This window comes from Serinus canaria, chromosome 1 (genome assembly GCF_022539315.1).
Source record: "Serinus canaria isolate serCan28SL12 chromosome 1, serCan2020, whole genome shotgun sequence".
In the NCBI taxonomy this organism is placed as follows: Eukaryota; Metazoa; Chordata; class Aves; order Passeriformes; family Fringillidae; genus Serinus; species Serinus canaria.
Genome location: NC_066313.1, coordinates 45417092 through 45437711, shown reverse-complemented (window position 1 = coordinate 45437711; position 20620 = coordinate 45417092). Strand labels below are relative to the sequence as shown.

The following is a 20620-nucleotide window of genomic DNA, read 5'->3' as shown; positions in this document are numbered from 1 at the left end:
TGAAAACACTTCATTTTGTCTTCTTTCAGAACAACAATTTTGTCAGCTGGGGGTCACAACTATATATTTCTTGCAAGATTCTAAGTAAAATAAATATTCACCTTTTGACCAATATATGATGCTACTGGGAAGACAATCATTTTGATACAATTCCTGTACAACCATGAGTGCTTGCATGACTGCTTACAGTTACTGCTTATTATTTAGAAGTTTAGTTTTAAAGAGATCAGCTTTTTTTTCAATGAAAAAAAAGTTTATAAACAGTTTTTAAAAGTTTAAAAAGTTTAAAAAATGTTTATACATGTGGATGCATAAACAACAAAAAATAAGCACAAAGCTTAGCTGGTTTTGATTGGATCAGATTTCAGCTGGACAGGTTGTTCCAGATCAGCATCTGTAAGCATGCTAATGAATAAATACACTTGAATCCTTTTTACTCAAGCAGTAGTAAACCCTACTGGTAGCGATATTTTGATTAAATATTTTATCAATACATCTATAAAACATTAAATGTCTTCAAAACAGTGGGGCAGCCCTATTACTAGCAGCTGACAAAGCCACATGTACCTCTAAGAGCAGTTTTAAGTTGTTTCAGTAGCAGTTTCATTCTCTTGACAATGGTTACAGCTCTAGCTTTTCAACCCAGGGCAAAGAGACAGAGTTGTAGGGGAGCTGAAGCCTTTCTAGCTAACTACAGCTGGAAATATTTCTCAGAAAATTAAAGCAATATTAAGAGGAGTTACTTTTTTTTAACTAGCTGTAATAGAAGCTGTGGCAGACAAGTGGGTGCTGTAGATTAAGCCAGAAAACAAGTCATTCATGTTGGCAGGAAATTACTTCAGTGAACACAAAACATATTAGAGCCTTCAAACAGGGTTGAGTTAATTGTAAGTTTGATATTTGCATCAAGAATTAGCAAATGATATTTCAAGCATCTTAATAAAGAATTAAGAGCTAGTAATAAAAGCAGCTTCAGCAAGTATTTACAATACTTTCATAAAACTGGAAGCACAAGCCTAGATTATTTTCCTGACCACAAATTTATAAAATCCTATCAAAACACAAGTCATCAAGAATGATTTCTGAAATATAAGCTTTCCAATATTAGAATTTTTACTTGTTTGAATAGCTAATTTTTCTCAGATAAAAAGCCAGCACAATAAAGAGCAAATTACAACAGTTTATCCTTTGTTTAATCACAACTGCCCTACCTACAGCCATTCAATTTAGAATACTACTGGTACATACCAAGTCAAAACTACACTGAACTCTCAGACACTGATCTACAGACAGCAAAAAAAATAGACCACATAGATTTTAAACTTAAAGAATTAAAATTACATTTTTCTTCAGAAAAAAGCTTGCCTGAAAGAACCAAATCAGAGGAAATCTGTCAGATATTTTCAATTAAACTGTATACAGAAACAAAAAAAACATGATATTGAAGAAAATAAAACAGCTCATAAAGCTCCTGCTGCAACAGCATGAGCACTTAGGGCAAATTATCAAAATAATACTGAAAAGCTGATTCTCTGGTGCAGGGACTACTCTCAGATTTCACCAAGCACCTAAAAACTTGAGGCTAAAAACTAGCTGTATTTGGTCAGCTGAGTAGGATGGCATTTGGATGTCTAGCTTGTACTTTGTTAAACAATACACATTTATTTCACCTGCACAGCTTCTCAACAACTAGCAAGTTTTGTGCTTCTGTAGACCACATACTGAGTAAAGAATTCTCATTTAACAGATTGAAAATTTAAGTGCAGCTATCAAATTGTCAATGAATGCTCTGGATTCATTCCTGGTTACTGCTACCGTAAGGACAAGAATAAAAGAAAAAGGACATTTGGTTCAGCAAGCTGAGGAACAAAGTGTGCCTGGGACACATCTCATCCAAACCATCCTGGTCTCCAAAGGACACAGATCATGAGATGCTTGAAAACCATCTTCTGGAAAGCTAAACCTGAGATTTCTTCCCATTACAAAGTGAACTTTATCCACACAGACTCAATTCTATGCTGCTTTCTTCTTAGTTGGACTTGACATATATTTAATCAAATCAAATAGTACTTCAGCTAGAATTTATCAAGGGGTATTTCTGTGATGTATGGCTATAATACTACATGATCAGAATTGAGCATATTTGCTTTTGTAGACTGTAATAAGACAATTAAAATCTACAGAAAATATACCATGCATGGAAATAAGCAGGATGTGTTGCCTAAGTTGAAGTTTAAAAGTAACTTATATATATATCAAGTAGTTTTGTAGAAATTGTTCTATAGGAATAAAGAAATGCTCAAGTGATTTTTTTTTAATTCTTATAAAGGCATTTGCATTTTTTCCTTTAAAATCAAAATGGAAACAATGGGACACTGGAATGGAAAAAAACTCTAATTCCAACTCCTTTCCTCTGCCATTACAGTGTCTTTTTCTGGAGCATAACAGGGCCATTTTTCAGGGTACCAGTAAACAGATATTGGCAAAGGATTCAAAACAGCATCTTGGAAGATAACCACAGAACTCCTAAAATTTAATTTGCTGCCTTCTTAAAATAGACAGGATAAGCTATAAAAATGGAATGTTCTGAATCTACAGCCACATAAGAGGAACAATCTTTCCATGCACACAAACTAAGTATGACCTGGAAATTTTTATGCCTGGACAACTGCACATAAAACTGTAATGCACAAATGTGCTATTATGTTGCTGCTTTTACCTTCTGTCTCCTCTTTTCTTTTCGCTTATCTTCGGTATCCTGTAACATTTTTTCTTTCCAAAGATCAAAAAAATAGGAAGGATCGGTATAGAACTTCAGTCCATCTTTCTTATCATCCCTGGAAAAGCAGCAGAAGAAAAGCTAAAAACACATGAACTAATGTCTTTTAAATCCAGAAAACTTACCTTCGATGATCATCCAAGCCTGAAGATGATCAATAACAACCCTTATTAGCTGGAGGTCCATAAACAAATACCACCACTGTCTGTAGCAGCAGCAATAACACATCCCTTGGTCATAAATCCTACACATTTACCTTCCAGTTAAAAATTCTCATTCTTAAAAATAAAATACACTGCAAATGCTGTGCTATACCATTCTTAAAAAAGAAATAAATTATTTACTGCGGACTGAGTTTCATCAATCTTGAAAAATCAAATCTCAATAATCAATATAGCTTTTTGCCTCTGCTATAATTATTAGGAAATATGATTAGGAAAAAAAGGGTAAAGTACAAGAAGGTAAACAATCAATATTTCCTTACCTATAAGGTGAAAGAATATTCAGAGGTGGTGGTTTGTCACTTTGATTATAAATATCAGCCACCGGGTTTGGAATGCTGTTCTTTGAAACTACCTGCTGGTCTTGAACTGTTGAGCTCTTGAATGCTTTTTTCATGTTGATGTCCTGTAAGGATACTGTTAGAAACAGAAATACATTCACCATAGGTCTGAAAGGAATTAAAGTGGATACACAACATCCTTTTTTTCACTAATTATTTGAAATATTTTCAGCAAGTTAACACAAAGACAGGTTTTACCTCAATGGATAATCCTGATAACCAGGCTCAAAGGCATGTAAGAATTCCCATAATAAAACATATTTAAGTCTCACTTGGTCCAGAACATCACTTAAAATAATGGGACCATGGACTGTATCTTGGAAAATGATGCAAGAATGCTGTCACATGCAGATGTCCAACCATTTCCCCTTTCTATAAGGTTTATTCTGGAGTTTTAACAGCAGAAAGACTGGCTTCAAGACTGAAACACAAGGCCTCGTATTCCTCTGACACAGTGTGTTTTATAATTGTACATGCTATCTATACACATATTCCAGCCCATTCTAAGTATAACTAAATTACAGCTGCAACAACCTCCTGTGAGAGACAGAGTTCCTCTTATTTTCCTCTCTTTCAACTCCTATGTCTTCCCATATAACTAAACACTCCTTGATCTTAATGCTTTGCTTATGTCTCTACAGAGAGAAATACTTGCTCTCTCGTACTTTCATTTTGTCTTTTCACATACACAGCTCTGGGGAAAATGACACCAGGCTTTTCATTCTTTCTTTTCAAATGAAAGGCTAAAGTTTGTTTTAATTGTTCCTGTCACTTTTATCAAGGCTTTCTTTCACTCTTAAAACAAGTTTTCATGAAATGCAGCAATTATTGTTAAAGAAGATCCAGTTAAAGGCCAATCACAATTTAAAAATGACAGTGAGCTCTTGATATCATCTTCCACTCCTAAGCACCCTGAAATACAGGTTTTAGACTGCAGTGGAAGAGGATGTTGAAGTCTTCACTAGGCTGTCTACAATGACACTGACCACTTCTGGATTCAATCCAAGTGTTTTACAAGAGGGTAAGCTGTGGGACTTGTGCAAACAAAATGCACCAACTGAGTTTGCTTTTATTCCCATCGATATTTTATCTAATACTTCTCGCCCATTCATCCAATTTATTGAGTCTCAAGGACAAACTGTGAGAAAATTCACAAGGCAAATGAACAATAATGGCCAAAAATGTAGTATACTGATGACCTGGAAAAAGACAAAGGGATGAAATTTTACACTGTTATTGTTTGTCATGATGGACACCAAATCCCACTCAGACTTCTCTGCCCAACTATTTCTGTTATCTGTGCTGAGGTCTTGCTTCTCACTCCGCGAATTACTTAGTCGCTTCTGTAACTTCTACAATAGCAAAAGATTAAAAATTTCTACAAAGCAAATGTATAGCATTTGCAAATAGCAAAAAATTAAAAATAGAATATTTAATGTCTAATACTCGTTACCCCATTCACATCATCTGAAGTATCAAAACATCGTTTCTAAAAGTACTTTCTATTTAAATCTGCCTGTAAGTAAAAGGTATTTCAGACAGATTTTTTAGATGTATATATCTGAATTGCTTCATTCTTGTTTGATGAGAGACATTCAAAAGAATCAAAAAAACCCACCATTTTTCTGGAGATTTTTAGAATAAGTTATTTATATATTTTTTAAAACTTTACCACAATTATTTTTAAATAGTTTTTCAACTGTAGTTTTTATATAAAATATTTATATACACTGTATTAGTTATAGCTAAGAATATAAGACATCACTGATGAAATCAAATTTGAAGGGCTTTTTAAAACAACCTTGCAACTGACATTTTGCTTAAATGCCAAAGCTATCCAGTAACATACTATTTCTGATAATACAATTAATTATTATAAAGACTTCAACTCCTACAGTGAAACAGCTAATAAAACTTACTACTGACACTAAGGTGACAGCTTATTAATATGAAGCATGATTAGCAATGCAAGAATAACAACTGCTGTCAATTTAAAATAAACACTGATTAAATTCTCAGTCCATACACTAGTTTCCCCTTCCAAAAGATTGCTTTTAATTATCCTCCAAACTCTGAAAACTAGCTGGGTGCTACTGCATAACACTAATGAGACATTAATGAGGCATTAAAAAAAAAAGGGGGGGGGGGGGAACAAAAACCAGCAAAAGCAGGACAAGAACTGCCATTTCCAAAAGTACAATATATTAACATAATCTAGTTTGCTCATAGTACCCACACAATATGCCTCAAAAACTAAGCTGAATAGTGATCCCAAAAGGGGTTAGTTTATGTTCTCATATAGCTCTTGACTCCTAAGACAGAAAAATGCAGATGCTTGTACCAAAAAAATCAGAGTGGTTTAGTTTGGAGGGGATCTTAGAAATTATCTCATTTCAAACCCCCTACCATGGACAAGGACACCTTTCACTCAGCCAGGTCTGTCTCTTTGGAGATAGGGCATCTACAGCTTCTCTGGCCAACTGTGATAGTCTAACAGTTCATATGATCCAAAACCATAAAACGACAACACATAATAATTTCCAGACAGTAACCAGCTAAAAAAGGAAGGCTAAATATTACACCATTACACTATTAAATATCAACACTAAAATTTAATATTGGCACTAATAATTGGCACTGTAAGTATGTAAACTACAAAAATCTGAATGGCACGTGAAATATATAAGCCATATAAATAGCACTATTAAATATATCATAAGTAGCATTAACTACTACTGAGTCAATATTACACTACAGTACTGATATAAAAAGCTTTTCCATTTTAGTAAATGTCAGGAATCATCTAAACAGGAAGTACAGGCATTAGATGGCTCAGACTTGTGGCACGGAGGCCAAGATGCACATTAACAGCTTTTAAAGCTAGACAGAGAAACGCTTTATCTACCCAAATAAGTGCTTTCAAACAATATAATGATGTTACTTAAATCCTTTGTTTTTACTGTGTATTTATGAAGTGAATGACCAAGATCATAAGAGGGAAATATTTTTAAAGGAAAAACAGTTTCTAGTGAGTAGAACCCCCTAAAGAATTTCTCCTAGTTGATCCAAACACAGTGCCTTGCTTAGATACAGAGTATTATAAGGTCTTTGATGACCACAGAACAGACTAATGTACTAATGTAGTTTGTGATTAACCTACTCCGAAACTGATAGGGACACCCAGTCCAAACTTTTTCCAATATTCTGACTTACTCCCAGTGAGGTCTATATTTATTCATTTATGATTTATTACACTCAAAAACTCAAAGTTTTCCTCATAAAAAAGGCAGCTTAATGGCTCCATTACTACAGGGGCTTCTTGACTCAAGAATACTTTCACTTGCTCTGCTAAAGTGATTATTCCCAGCTTGCCTTACCGAGACAACAAGATGAAATATCGTTACAGGATTACTTTGAAAAGACAGAGGTTATTGTGCAATTAAATACTGTGCTCTTGTCAACATCACTTCTGGCTCAATGCTTTCATGCAATTACCTACCCTCTTCCACTGTTGAATCCAGCTGGGTGACTTTGACAGCAAGGCGATCAATTCTGTCTTGGAGGGAATTTGCTCTGATGTAGAAGCTGTTGGCCTCATTAAACAATTCGCCAAATATATCTTCAGCATGTTTGCCTGTATAAGGAAATAGACAAGGAAATCCCTTTGCTAGTGGCTTACAAAACACAAGACAAATGGCTTCAATGTCATGAAGAAAAATAAAACACAGTAGCTGTAAGATTAAAACAGCGCAGTTTGTCATTCAGCAAAATTCGGGGTAACAGATTTGTACAAAAAAGTCAAAATATACCATAAATTCTGTCTGAAGTCTATTCTTCTGGACATCCTGGTTAGCAGTCATTTTAAAAACACAGGGAGACTTACAAATTCTAATCCTTATGTAGCTGAGCTAGTGCCAACTGACAGACAACTGAGCATTAAAACCTGCCTCTGTGATGAAAAGACCTGAAGTTACTGCAGTCAATAAAAGCTTCTGAAGTAAATTTTGAAATTAAAATCTTGCAATTCATAGTAGCACAGGCCAACATCAAAATTCAAACAGCGTTAAACAGACAAAACCAGCAGCCCGCTTACCTCTACAATTGCTGACTGCAAACGCTGCTGTCCCTGGAGTCATCTGAGAGAGGGTTGGAGGCCACTGACCACACTGGACTTGGTGCACAGCCTTTCCAGCCTCCCTTTCACCTGCTCTATGTTCTCAATCACTGTGACAGTAGACAATGCAGTGCAGATCACCAAATCACTGAATCAATTAGGTTGGAAAAGACCTCTGAGATCATTGAGTCCAACCTATGTTCAAACACTATCACATCAACTAGACCATGACACCAAGTGTAACATCCGGTCTTTCCTTAAACACCTCCAAGGGATGGTGACTCCATAATCTCCTGGGCAGCCCATTCCAATTTCTAATCATACTTTCTGTGAAGAAATTCCTCCTCATGTCCAACCTAAACCTCTCCTGAAGCAGCTTAAGACTTTGTCCTCTCATCCTGTCACGTGTCACCTGGGAGAAGAGGCCAACCCCCACCTGCCTACACCCTCCTTTCAGATACTTGTAGAGAAAAATAAGATTCCCCCGAGCCTCTTTTTCTCCAGGCAAAACACCCCCAGCTCCCTCAGCTGCTCTTCAGATTTGTGCTCCAGACCCTTAACCAGCTTTGTTGTTCTTCCCTGAATCCACTCCAGCACCTCAATGTCCTTCCTGAACTGAGGAGCCCAGAACTGGATACCATACACAAAGTGTGGCCTCAGCTGTGCCTAGTACAGATTTGCAGCCTCAGGCCTTTCCCTGGAAGTGCTACAGTGGACAGAAGGTACCACATGATAAACCAAACCCCACTCTGATGCACAGATCATTGTGCATGGCCATTCCTCTCCCAGCCCTTCCACAGGACTAGGCATTGTCATCCACAGTTTGACTCTCTTTGTGCCCCACTCCACAACTCTCATCCACCCCAGATCAGTGGTTCTGGATCCCCAGTTTAATAGTTCATCTGCCCCAGCACATCCCTTACAAATTTCAGATTCCACCCAAACTCATTGCTCTCACTCACTGAACTGATGGTCCCGCCTACCCAGATACTGATTTTCATTTAAGATGTCTCCCTCTAGAACTGCTGCAGCCCAACCCCCTCAAGAAATCCTTGCAGAAAGAAAAGTCCTGCCTCCTGCACTTAAACATGCTTTTTAAACAAAAACGAACTTTAAAACCCTACTTCTGAATTAAGCTCATCTTGTTACGACCTGTATCAAGAAAAGTCTGAAGAGCAAAAATGGAAGGGGGGGGGGAAGAGGGTAAAGTAAAACTATCTTATTAGTTGGAAGAATATGGAATATGCATTAACTACCTAAATTACAGGGACTTCCAAAGCAGCCATTATTGACATTTTAAGTTGGTCCAATAACCAAACTTAATACTTCATAAAGAAAAGTAAAAATGCAATGAAAATTTCCATTAAGATCCCATTCTGCGAACATCTGGAAATAATAACTCAGTCTAAAAAAATGGCCATGCTTAGGAAGTCAACAGGACAATCTGGCCTTTTCTTGGTTACTTACCTGGAGGGGAGGAAACAACAAGTAGACTAAAACAGTATCTGAAAACACTGTGAATCACAAGAAAAAAAGTGATTGCCACTGAATGAAGGACTTTACTAGTAATAGTTTTCATTACTACGTGTAAGATCAGCCAATAACTAAAACCTAAAATGTTAAGATATGTCAGTGTATGCAAGCTCTGCTTAATACATATATATGTGGAAAGTGGATAAGAAAGGTATGCTGTCTACCTGCTCCTAATCTCTTCCTCCTCCAAAACAGAAGTCACACACAACCACAGAATAGCTGAAGTTCAAAATCATCTGGTCCAATTCCCAGCTCAGAGCACAATGAGACAGGACTCTGACCAGATGGGTTTTGAACACTTCCAAGGATGGAGGCTCCACAACTCCTCTGGGCTACCTGTGCCTGCACACTAAAAGTGTTCTCTAAGTGTTCTCAGCAGCTAGCTGAAATTTACTTATAAGCCCCACGAGATTTAGTTGCTTCAAATGAAGATGTTATTCCAAGCCATGGAAAAAATAAGCGTTTCAAATCTTCAGCTAAATAAGGCAGTTATTACATTCTTCAGCCACCAGTATTCAGAGCTCAATCAATTTTAATAAATGTTAGTTTATGTTAATATATTGAAATCAGCCTGCTGAGAGAGGACTGCCACATCCTAGGATTAAACATATTACCCCTAGAGAAGTCGAAGAGATGGATTGTCAGTTATCTTTCAGAAGGCAAAGTGGGAGCATACTTCTTTTAATACTTGATTTTTTTTCAACACTTGCTAGCCCAGAACATATCAAACACAGATTGTCAATCTCCTGTCTGTGGAAACAGTGACATGGCAAAGCAGTATTGGACATGCTGTTGTGATTAACATGATGCAGTAAGTTTTAGAAATAAAATAATACTTCAAGTGTTTTCTATGTTGCCATGGCTTAAATTAGATCTTTTTAAAAAAAAGTAACAAACACAAAAAAAGCATGTGTCTTTCAATTTGAGAGCTGAGTTGGTACTGTAAGACAATAATTTAAAAACAATAGGTGTTGCCCAACATGTGGCCAACCTATACAATTATTTAAAAACCCATCTAAGAAATTATGCAGTCTTTCCTTCTAAGGTTTCCTCCAACTACAGAAGACAGTGATTCCACCCACCCATTTGTAACTGCATTAACTAGAAACATTAGAATCATACTTTACCCTCCTTTTTTTAAAAGATGCAAAAGTGGTAAGCTGTTACTGACTAGGTCTTGATTCCCATCTCCTTTCTCACAGTACCTCTAGCATGATACTTACTGGCAAAAAAGCCACCTTTCCAACCCAGCCTGGATCAGCAGTACTACAGAGGAAAGTGACACAGAGATATAGTGTGTTCAGGCCTGCACAAAAACTAGTGAAACTGAGCCAGTAGCCAATCTACCCAAGAAAATACTAGGAGGAGAGTTGGTGAATGTTGTTCTCTGCATGAAAAAAAAAGTCTTCCAAGTTTCCACAGATTACACTTCCTCCGTGCTACTTAGAGGCACGGGTTGCAAGTGCTCCCTGTCCTTCCCATCCAGAAGATTCTCTCCTCCCAAGTGGCACTGAATCCCCTAGACAAGATTCTGCCGCTGCTCACTCTGCCTGTGCTCTGAGCCAGCTGGCTGGAAACAAGCCCAAATCTGAAAACATAACATGGAAAAAGCTCTCCTGAGAGCACACTCCCTTTGGATAGGAACTTGTTCACGTTTCCCAAAAGGAGCAGAGGCAGAAGCAAGCCAAGTTTGTATGCAATAGTACAGACCTGCCAGTTTTTAAAATCCACACTGAACAGCATTAAATTATTAAAACAGCATTTTTAATCCAACATTAAAAACCAGTGTGACTGCAAGATAGACCTGAACTTGCTGGCTCTGTGCTTCAAGCTGTGGGAACACCAACCAGCTCTGATGCAGTCAGCAGGACATACTACCTCAACTTCAGCACAGCATTTTTCTGTGATCATTTCCTTGCTCCCAGTTGGCTCAAAAGACAGGCAAAGCAAATGCTGTCTGCAGGAAAAAACCCTCCGCAAACATGACATATTTCAGACTGTGCATGAGAATGGTGGTACATTTCACTTGTTAAATACCATGTATTCATCTGTTAAGACTAAGGACACATCATTTATTTGCACAGATCTTTAACTTGACACTAACAGAACTTTAGGGGCTGCCTACAAAGACTTCAGACGGCCCTAGAAATCTGCTAAGGGAAAACTGCCGGATATGAATATAAGTAGTCAGTTCCTCAGCAACAATCATAAGAGGATCTAAATACACTGTATAACAGATTAGCCCCAAGACCAAATCTGGATAAATGAAAGCTGCACACATTCCTAGCAAGTCAGACAAGTAAAAAGTGCTGTGATTGTCCAAGTGTTTTTTCCACACTTGGACAATCACAGCACAAAACCAAAATGAGGTCTTATCATGCAAAATGAGGTCTCCTTCAGTATAATTAGAACATTAGCCATTCTCACTTTTCTGAAATGTAAGGATGGCACGACTAAGCAACTGTCTGAAAAAACAGAAGATGAAACTCAATGACAACACAAACACAAAGTAACTCTAAATAACATTAGACATGAAATCATCAGCTGCTGTTCAAGAAAGATCAGAGGATCACTTCCAAGCTTATCTGAAAATAATAATTCAATGCTTAGCAACAATCAAAATTCTACAAATTCCTGGGGCAACAATGATAAAGTAGAAGTCTGTTTTGAATACGATCTGAAGTCCTCAACACAACACCTTAAAAAACCCAAAACATACCCTAACTTACATATGCTAAGCAGAAATAACAGTGATCAGAAATACAAAATTATTTCTATTCAAAAAGATCACTTACAGATCAGGACACTTCAACCTGGAAAAGATATCACCAGGAGAACAGGATAAAGACTTAGCAAAATCACAAATTATTATGGAAATGCACAAGATGAAAGCACCTTTCATTATTTTTCATCACACTAGAATGAGAAGATATCAAAAGGAAGAAACAGGTCAACTTCCATTGTGGGACATTCTGCCAAAGGTCATTGGTCAAGAAGAAGGTGTAATCCTTATTTCAACAGATCTAAGCAATACCACAGATGATAGTTTTACAAACGCTCATAACACAGGCTGATTCAGATGGACCTCCAGCTCAGAAAAATCCCTAAATCCCTGACTACTGCAAAGAGGAAATGGCTGTGTCTCTTGTCCTCTTTCTCTAAGCAAAGGCTTTTTCCTATCATCATGAAATGAACACCAGTGGGCCCCATAGTCTGAGCTCCATACAGACTCTCAGTTTTAAAACCACGTCCATTTATAAAGAGAAGCAACTGATGAAGCAGTAATTTCTTTTCTAGGAGCAGCGTTATCAGCACAAACAACAGCTGCTGATTGTTAAAGACTGTCTGAAAAACATCTCTTATCCCTTTCATCAAAAATATTGTTCATCTTGCAAACACTCCAGTCATGCTTCTAGAATTGCTAGTGGTGGTGTCACCTGACAGGTGTGGGGTGTAGGCTACTCTGTACAGAGCTGATGTTAGCCTGCCTCAACAGAAGCCTGCTCAGCAAATGGCATCCTTTCAATGTGTTTAATTTCATTCATATGAAATGAGAACACACATATATAAAAGAGAAGGCTTAAGAAATACTAGCACACTACGAAAAACTAAAATTTCAGTCAAATGTGCTATTTGATGCCAAGAGGCAGAAGAGTTTGCTGGCTTGATCCTGTAGAATCCAAGTGCTGGTCTTGTTTCTTGGGGGAGGGGAGAAGATTGGGTTTTTAATAAACCTCAAAATATAGAAGAGCATAAAGGCAATTATTATTATAGCATTTTATTTCAATACTTAAATGGTAATGTTCCATACCATACTTTTGCTATTTAAAACAATCCATCTCAAAGCTTTTCAGCATGAATCAAATACTTGCAGGAAGTTACAGATACTTACTTAAGCTGCTTAGCTGGCGTATGATGGCAGCAAGGGTGCTATTTGTTACACATTCCAGTTCACTTGTAATTCCTTCTGGCAGAGCTCCTCGGCAAAGATGCCGTGGTTCAATGTTCCTTTTCACCAAAGGCATGGTTCACAATCTGGAATTTACAAACAAATACGTATGACATTTACAAAAATGAAATGAAAACCTCTGAATCAGTGTTGCACACATTCAGGCTTTTTTCTCAAAAAGTACTTCACCTTTCTTCTTTTAAAGCCTTGCTTCAGCCTTCCCACTGTAAGATACTGCACAATTTCTACCAGGGCACTGGAGCTGTGCACTCATGCCAGAATAAGTAAAGGCAATATAGGTAATGTGGGCTTTTTTGCCTTACATTTGGTGTAAGATTTACTGTATGCACAGACTTGTGCTGCAGTTCCACAATCACTGGACTTCAGTGCACATTTGCATTTAGAAAAAACTGGCAGTCCCCACAGGAGTGGCAGGAAAGGTCACTGTCTGGAGCAGGCTGGCATCCTGCCTTGGCAAGCTGGCCACCAACAGACCGACCAAGCACTACAGCCCCCAATTACGTCAGACACCGACCTACCCCAGCTCTGACAGTTTTCAGTAAAAATGATAAATTCATCTGACACCTAAGGGCAAGTGCCTCTCAGAATTAGGCTTCCTCAGAATGAGGAAGAAGATGGTTTTCCATAGGTGGAGCTGTATGGCATTCTGAATGGGATAAGGGCATTCAAACTGAATGGCTTTTGGGAACATGCCAGATGCAGGAAGACATTTATCTGAGAAAACTAAGGTTGTCAGAACTGGTTTTGGAAAAAATAAATAAATGAGGATGGTGTCTTGGTTCCAGCCCAGACCAAGGGGAGAGGCCAAGACATTGTGTCATTTGATACCATCTCACATCGTTGCCAGGGGCAGGGAAAAGGGATTCCTCTCTCACTTCCAAGGAGTGCATTCCTCTAGTCAGGAACAACCTGGCTTCTGTCAAGTCAGGCTCTGCATTTTTTGAGCATTTTTGCACATGAATCATTCTCTCTTTTTATATGCTTATTGATATTGTTGCTACTACTGTTTGTTTTCGTATCTCATTGCTGTTTCCAGTAAATTGTTCTGAGCTCAAGCTGTGATCTCTGCTTTTTGTGCATCCAGTTCTCCTCTCTGGCCACCCCAGGGGCTGGGGGGCAGAAGAGGGGGAGAAGGGGAGCAAGGAAGTGAGTGTGGTTTGGAAAGTCTCAGGGGGAGAACTAAAGTGTGGAGTACCATTCTTAACGACAACAGATGGGGAAAACAAACACAAAAAGAGATCTCAAAGCATAACAAAAGAGCACAATGGCATAGAAAACACTGTCCTGCAGAGAGCAGCTTTGAGAGCAAAGATGCCCAAGTGAGACAGAATTCTCCCAAGAGGGAAGCGATGTAAAACAAAAACATCTAAAGCAGTTTTCTTTAAAACTATGGTCAATTCAATGTCTATGTACTACTCATGAATAATATTCTGTTTAAAACCATGTGGCATGGAAATTTTCTGGAACAAGAAGTTACATTATTACCAAGGACATAGTTCATTTGGGAAAGACTTAGCTGAAAATTTCTTTTTTTACTGTACTAAAGCAATTAAAGTAGCCTTTCAATTCTCTAATTAAAATCACATCAGTAAATTAAAAAATCCTTTTGCCTTTCAAATGTTGCATAGTATTTTTGTAATGACTTCCGCCTGAAAATTTAAAATATTTTATTCTCAAGAGCATTTCTAAAAGCTTAACAGCCTTAATGAACAAAAAGAAACTATTTAACTATAAGACTACTTCATAACAGGTCAGGAAGGAACAAACTCATGACTTCTAAGCAGTAGTCTTGAATTATATTGTACATCTTTCTTAATATGGGAAAATTTGAATATGTCAGAATTTAAGGTTAGCTGAGTTTGCTAAATTTTACACAGCACATCAGAGGTAACAGAGGAACAATTTCTGCATTTGATTAAAAAACCTTCCTGTTTCTGTTCTATGTTTTTGTATTTCTCTACAAACATATATATTTCAAAATACTACTTCATACCCATTGCAGACACTTTTCTGAACTTGATCAAAAATTAGTCAAAACCAGAAATTCACTATTACTGAAGAGCAACATCTAGCACCAACACTCTGCCAACAAGCCAGTGCATTGGAGCTACAAAATAGGAATCATTATGAGGAATTCTTCCACCGTAATGTAAATCTTACAGTGAAAATGCATTTCATATAAAGATAATTTGTAAGAAATAAATTAAAAGGAGCACAAATTAGTGCTAAATTAATTATATGACAAGGCCTGTTTTTCCCATGGCTTTCTGTCTAGCTCTCTCCGAGCTGCCCCCTGCCCTTACCTTCTGCAGTTCACCCAGCTCCCTCACTAGCCCACACAGCATTCTGGGCCCAGCTGGAAGCTGGCAGCGCACTGCCCAGCTAATCACCTCTACCTCTTGAAACACCTACCGTGCTGAGTACAATCAGAATGCCTTCCACCAGGAGCTCTTATTTAAGTCCCTTCTCCACATGTTCTTTTTTGCCTGTAAAAACTAATTTGAAGAAAACATACAATTGCAGTTTGAGCTTTTTGTTTTCTTGTCACTTACTGACAAAATGGTCCAGTATGTTCAAGAGCTACCAGGGGCGTGACAGACCAACACAAGAAATCCCATTTCTCTAAAGAGCAGGCTAAAGCACACACCAGGGCTGAGGGTAGGGGAAAATAAACAACTTTCATATTTGAATGCATGATTTAAATTATTATGTAGCAACCTCATTTCAGTTTGAAGTTTAGTTCCAAGAGGTAAACTGAACATCAATGCGTAAATATATGCAACAAATTAAGCAATCCACCTGCTCCTAATCAGAGGAAAAGAAAAAAAGAACTCTGCAACTGCAATAAGTTTCTTCTAATTTAAACCCTTTACCTAACTGAATTAAACACTACAGACCTATTTAGATATTAACCTATTACTAAGTAAAAAGCTTGTGTCCTTACTACTAAAGCACAACCACCTTTTTCTTTATCATACGTAACTCACATGAACTTAATCCTTTTAAAAGAAAATGCATGAGAAGTGAGGCTAAATTCATTTCAAAATCTATGTAGCAAGAAGTTAGATGAGGAATCAAGACAAAACAGGCCTCTGAATTACAGGGTCTTCATGAGACACAACCAGACTGAAGGGAATGTGTTACCACGAGCAGAAACCAAGAATTTGTAATGGCAATTCCACTGCCTTCCACATTCATCTTCCACTGCTTTGAGTCACACTCAGCCCCAGTTTCTTTCAAGACAAGAAATACACTGTGATGTCACTATCTTAAATACACTGGCATTTAGAAATCATATTCAATTTTGCAGTACAAAGGTTTAATAACTTCCCTTCTGCCATGGTTTAACCCCAGCCAAAAGCCAAGCCCCCCAGAGAGTTCCTCTCTCTGCCCCCCACCAGGTGGATTAGGGAGAGAATCAAGAGAGTAAAAGATAAAAAACTCATAGGTTGAGACAAAAACAGTTTAATAGGGAAAACAAAAGCTGCCCATGCAAGAAAAGCACACCAAGGAATTAATTCACTGCTTCCCACAGGCAGGCAGGTGTTCAGCCATCTCCAGAAGAGCAGGACTCCATCACACATAATGGTGACTTGGGAAGTCAAAATACTGCACCATCACTCCAAACCATCACCTTTCTTCCTCCTTCTTCTCATTTTATACACTGAGCATGATGTCACATGGTCTGGAATACCCCATGGTCATTTTGGGTCACCTGTCCCAGCTGTGTCTCTTCCCAAATCTCCCAAGCACCCCAGTATTCCTTGACAATGTCAAAGTACAATAAACAGAAAAGGCTGTGGCACTTTGTAAGCCCAGCTCAGCAACAGTACCTTTAATTTAACAATCCTGGGTTCAGCACAAATCTGAAACACAGCTCCCTAGTAGCCCCTGTGAAAAAAATAACTCTACCCCAGCCAAAACCAGAACACCTTCCATCCAGAAATAATTGAAAACCTAATGCAAATAAATTATTATTTTCAAAAATTATGTTAGTGCAGTAGGTTGGCCCCAATCCTAAATTGGCAACTTTTTACTCATTTTACCCCAGCTAAGTACACAATGAAACCTAAGATACATAATTTGGATAAAGGGGTTCATCTCCACTGTGAGGCTACCTACGCCTGACAGCTGCCTTTAAACCATCAGCTGCCTCAAGCACAAGAGAGGAAGACTCTAGAAAGATGCTATATTGCACATATACAACTGGCTGAAGTGGAAATGTATGACACATTAGTGTCAGACCAGGAAAATCAGAGGAGTCAAAAGGGAAGAGAAGAAAACTAAGAGGGTGAGATGTCGCTTAACATCTCACTAAACCCATGAGTGCCTCACTGGACGTGGATCAGATTCGACATCTGGCTGGACTGAACTCTGACTGCAGTACAAACGGACACTGCTCTCCAAACCCTCCAGGCATCAGCAACTCGATTTCCACACACATTCTGAAAGGACAGGACATCAAAAGCTTGAATTAGCTTAGATCAACCCTTTAAAATTCAGATTTTGCATGCTTCCTCAGTATTCTCACCTCCCTTTCTCTTCTCTCTTCCCCTCTCATAAAAACTTGCATAACAACTCCAAACCAACTTGCCTTTTGTCTTAAAATTAGAAGGCACTTATCCCAGTACTCATTGCTGTAGAGGCAAGTGTGCTATGGAAAGATTTAATCAAAGCATTTTTGCTTTTCTTTGCATGCTTCACCCACAGCCACAGAAATGGCCACTCCAGGTCAACTCAGACTGCCTTCCCCTGGACAGCAGCTGTTAAACTGCTTGCAAGGAGTCTGACACTGCCTTGGCAAGCCAGATTCCTAAAAAATCATGTAGAAAGCAGATGTACAGTAACAAACTTGAAAGATGACAAACACCATGTGCAATCTTTCCAAACAACAGCAGAGCACAGCTATTACAAGAGACAAGATGAATTTTTCAAATATTTGAGCTACTGGCAAAAACTTGAAGTACCAGCTGTTCCCCAAACCTGCCTTTTCTCCTTTCACATCCCCAAAAAGGCACTGCAATTTACATGAGTGCTAAGAATAATGTACCTGAATTCCATAGTTCTTTATTTTAAGTTCTTTACATACTCACTAATGCCACAAAACAAATTCAAATTCATTAAACTGCCTCCCTACTTGTGAATGTTTACTTATTACATTTTCTCAAAGACACTGTTCAATCCCTTTCTTAAACTCTTCAAAGATTTCTTCTTATATTCTCTAGTAAAATACTACAAAGCTGAACATTTTACCATGAAAAAGAGCTTACTATACATCAATTCTAAATTCTCCCTGAATATAGTCTATTCTTTTCAGAGAGCTTTGGAGCTTTCCATTGATCAATCTCCCAGCTCTCTATAAAAAGAGAACATACCATAATTCTCTTTCTATGGAAAAGAAAAATGAGACAGACTGAATACACAGCTTGCCATGAGTAATGTACCAGATGGGATTCCATTCAGAATTAAGCACCTACATTTGTATGACTACATATATATGAGCTCAGCAGAAGCACAGAGAGTAACCAAATCCTGCATCTCTTGACAGATACAAGAATGACACGGTGTGCTCAAACACCTCGTGTAAACTCTGATAGGCACTCACCTAAATTTCAGTGTCTGAATCTACAACTGCATTTCACCTCATCAAAACCAGAGAAATACTGTTGAATTGCTCACATCAAGCCACACAATCAAGTTACACTACCTCCTAATCACAGTCTCCATGCCTAGGGCATTTCAACATTTAAAACTTTTACAGTTAAGTTTTCCCATTTCTGATGTCCTAACAGTCAATTCAACACACAATTTCCATCTCTGAATAGCACCCAGTTTGGTAATACTGCCCATTTTCCTGTTCAAGTTTGTAATTCTAGATAGCCTGCCATCACCCACCTTCAAGATTCATGTATGTGCTAAACTGGAATAGAAGAGAAAGCAGAAATGTGAAAGACCCCAAGCACCAGCTTTCAAGATGCTCTCCCATCCCCATTTTTTTCCCCCCATGGAGGTGCCATTATCACAGATCTCCATGTCCTCCAAAGGCTCTTCATCCTTCATGAGATGAAAGAAAAGGGCTACATGGAGAGTAAATACTGCTATCCCTCCTATCCTAATGGAAGGAAAGGAATAAATATGCCTTTAACACATGCTCCTTTCTGGTTTTTTCCTTATCCTAAGTGACCGAGAACCTAAAGTTTGTAAACATTTCCAACTTGTCATCTCTAAATGTCATCTCCCACCTGATCAGTAATGACAAGTTAAAAACAAACAATAACTAGCATATATTCTGGAAATTATTGAATTCAAGATTCATCTAATGTCATTCTTCTGTACTTTTAAAAGTTCTGTGCTTTTTTCTTTTCTTTTTTTTTAACTGGCCTCATTCTAACAAGAATCTGAATCCACATTTTGTACACTGCAAAACAATACCGAATATTTAGCCACCAGTTATTGTCTCACAATGTTCTCTAATACCACAGAATTATTATTTTTTTTAAAGGCAGCCAAACAAGACTAATTTTTAATAGTCTCTTCTAGCTATTTGAATTTTATCAAGTATGCAATTCCTCTCTCTGCCACATTACTATGTAATTAGTATCAAAACAAAATATTGTTTTACTAAACCACAATCATGCTTTAAGTACCAAGTACTTTACTTTTATTAAGGCTAACCCAATCTAATGGACATTGTATTTTTTAGTTAATATACACATTTTTTCACATTTCACATAATTTTTAATGCAACTCTCTTGATTTTGACAGGAGTTTGGTGATACAAGGGCGGACATGATATAACTAGGCACAAAATCAAATAGAATTCTATTTCCCAAGGATAATTAAAAATCAGGAACATTTCTTATCCTCAACAAACCTCATCTTTCAACAACAAAGTGAAATGCCTAGAACGTGTTCTCCTCACTAAAAGTTAATATATAGCCCATTCTATCACCATTGTTTCCACAGATCTTCCTCCTGATTGCCAGGTCTGTGTGAAAGGGATGAGAGTCAAGGCTGGAATGAAAGCAGGTTTTTCCCTCTCAGTATCAGACCACCACATCTCATCTTCCTCTCACATCATACCAATCTAAGTACTAGCAATGATGAAAAGGGCACAGGAATTCCTAAAGCTATTTTGTTTCTTTAATAGAGCTCTTCAATGTCTGTTGCAATGAGCTGCTTCTGAAGGTTCACCAACTTGGACGGTTGTTTTCTTTTCTTTTCTTTATTTGGTGGAGTTTTTCTCTCTGTGCTGAGATCTTCAGGGCAGATTTTATGGTCCAGTGATATTATGAAGGAAATCAAGGCATTAAGTAATGACAAGAGAAAGGACAACAGGAGAAGGGATGGTAATTAGTTTTGCTTATCTGCAATCTAAAATTGTATGGATGTACATTTTCCTAGTCATCCCTTCATATCTCCAAAAGATTTGCAAGAAGCAGAACAATAGCTACCTCTATTAAGAGAACAGGCCTGCAACACAAAAGTTTGCAGGACCATTAAAAGGTGAATGCATTAATTCAGGAATTTCCATTAATTAAAAAGCTGGAAGAGAAAAAAGTGAACAGATCTTCACAGTAGTGCACATTTACAGGTACTTTACATTTAGTTCTCAGTATTTCAGATTAACAATAAACATGCATAGAAAAGATAACATTCACA

The 20620-nt window shown here is 37.7% G+C and overlaps 1 protein-coding gene across 3 annotated transcripts in view; it reads right to left on the bottom strand.

The window, feature by feature from the left end:
• The window catches only part of WASF3 (WASP family member 3), a 64918-nt gene that overhangs the window by 10124 nt on the left and 34174 nt on the right, over positions 1 to 20620 (bottom strand). For 2 of the 3 annotated variants that reach the window (XM_030235032.2, XM_030235033.2), the window contains exons 3-6: positions 12881 to 13023; positions 6841 to 6975; positions 3264 to 3417; positions 2720 to 2837 (exon numbers count right to left, since the gene is read on the bottom strand). In XM_030235032.2, coding sequence (XP_030090892.1) covers positions 2720 to 2837; positions 3264 to 3417; positions 6841 to 6975; positions 12881 to 13013 — 540 coding nt within the window. In that variant the 5' untranslated portion in view covers positions 13014 to 13023. Of the gene's footprint in view, positions 1 to 2719; positions 2838 to 3263; positions 3418 to 6840; positions 6976 to 12880; positions 13024 to 15370; positions 15454 to 20620 lie in introns of all 3 variants that reach the window. The other variant, XM_050979386.1, reaches the window with a different exon arrangement.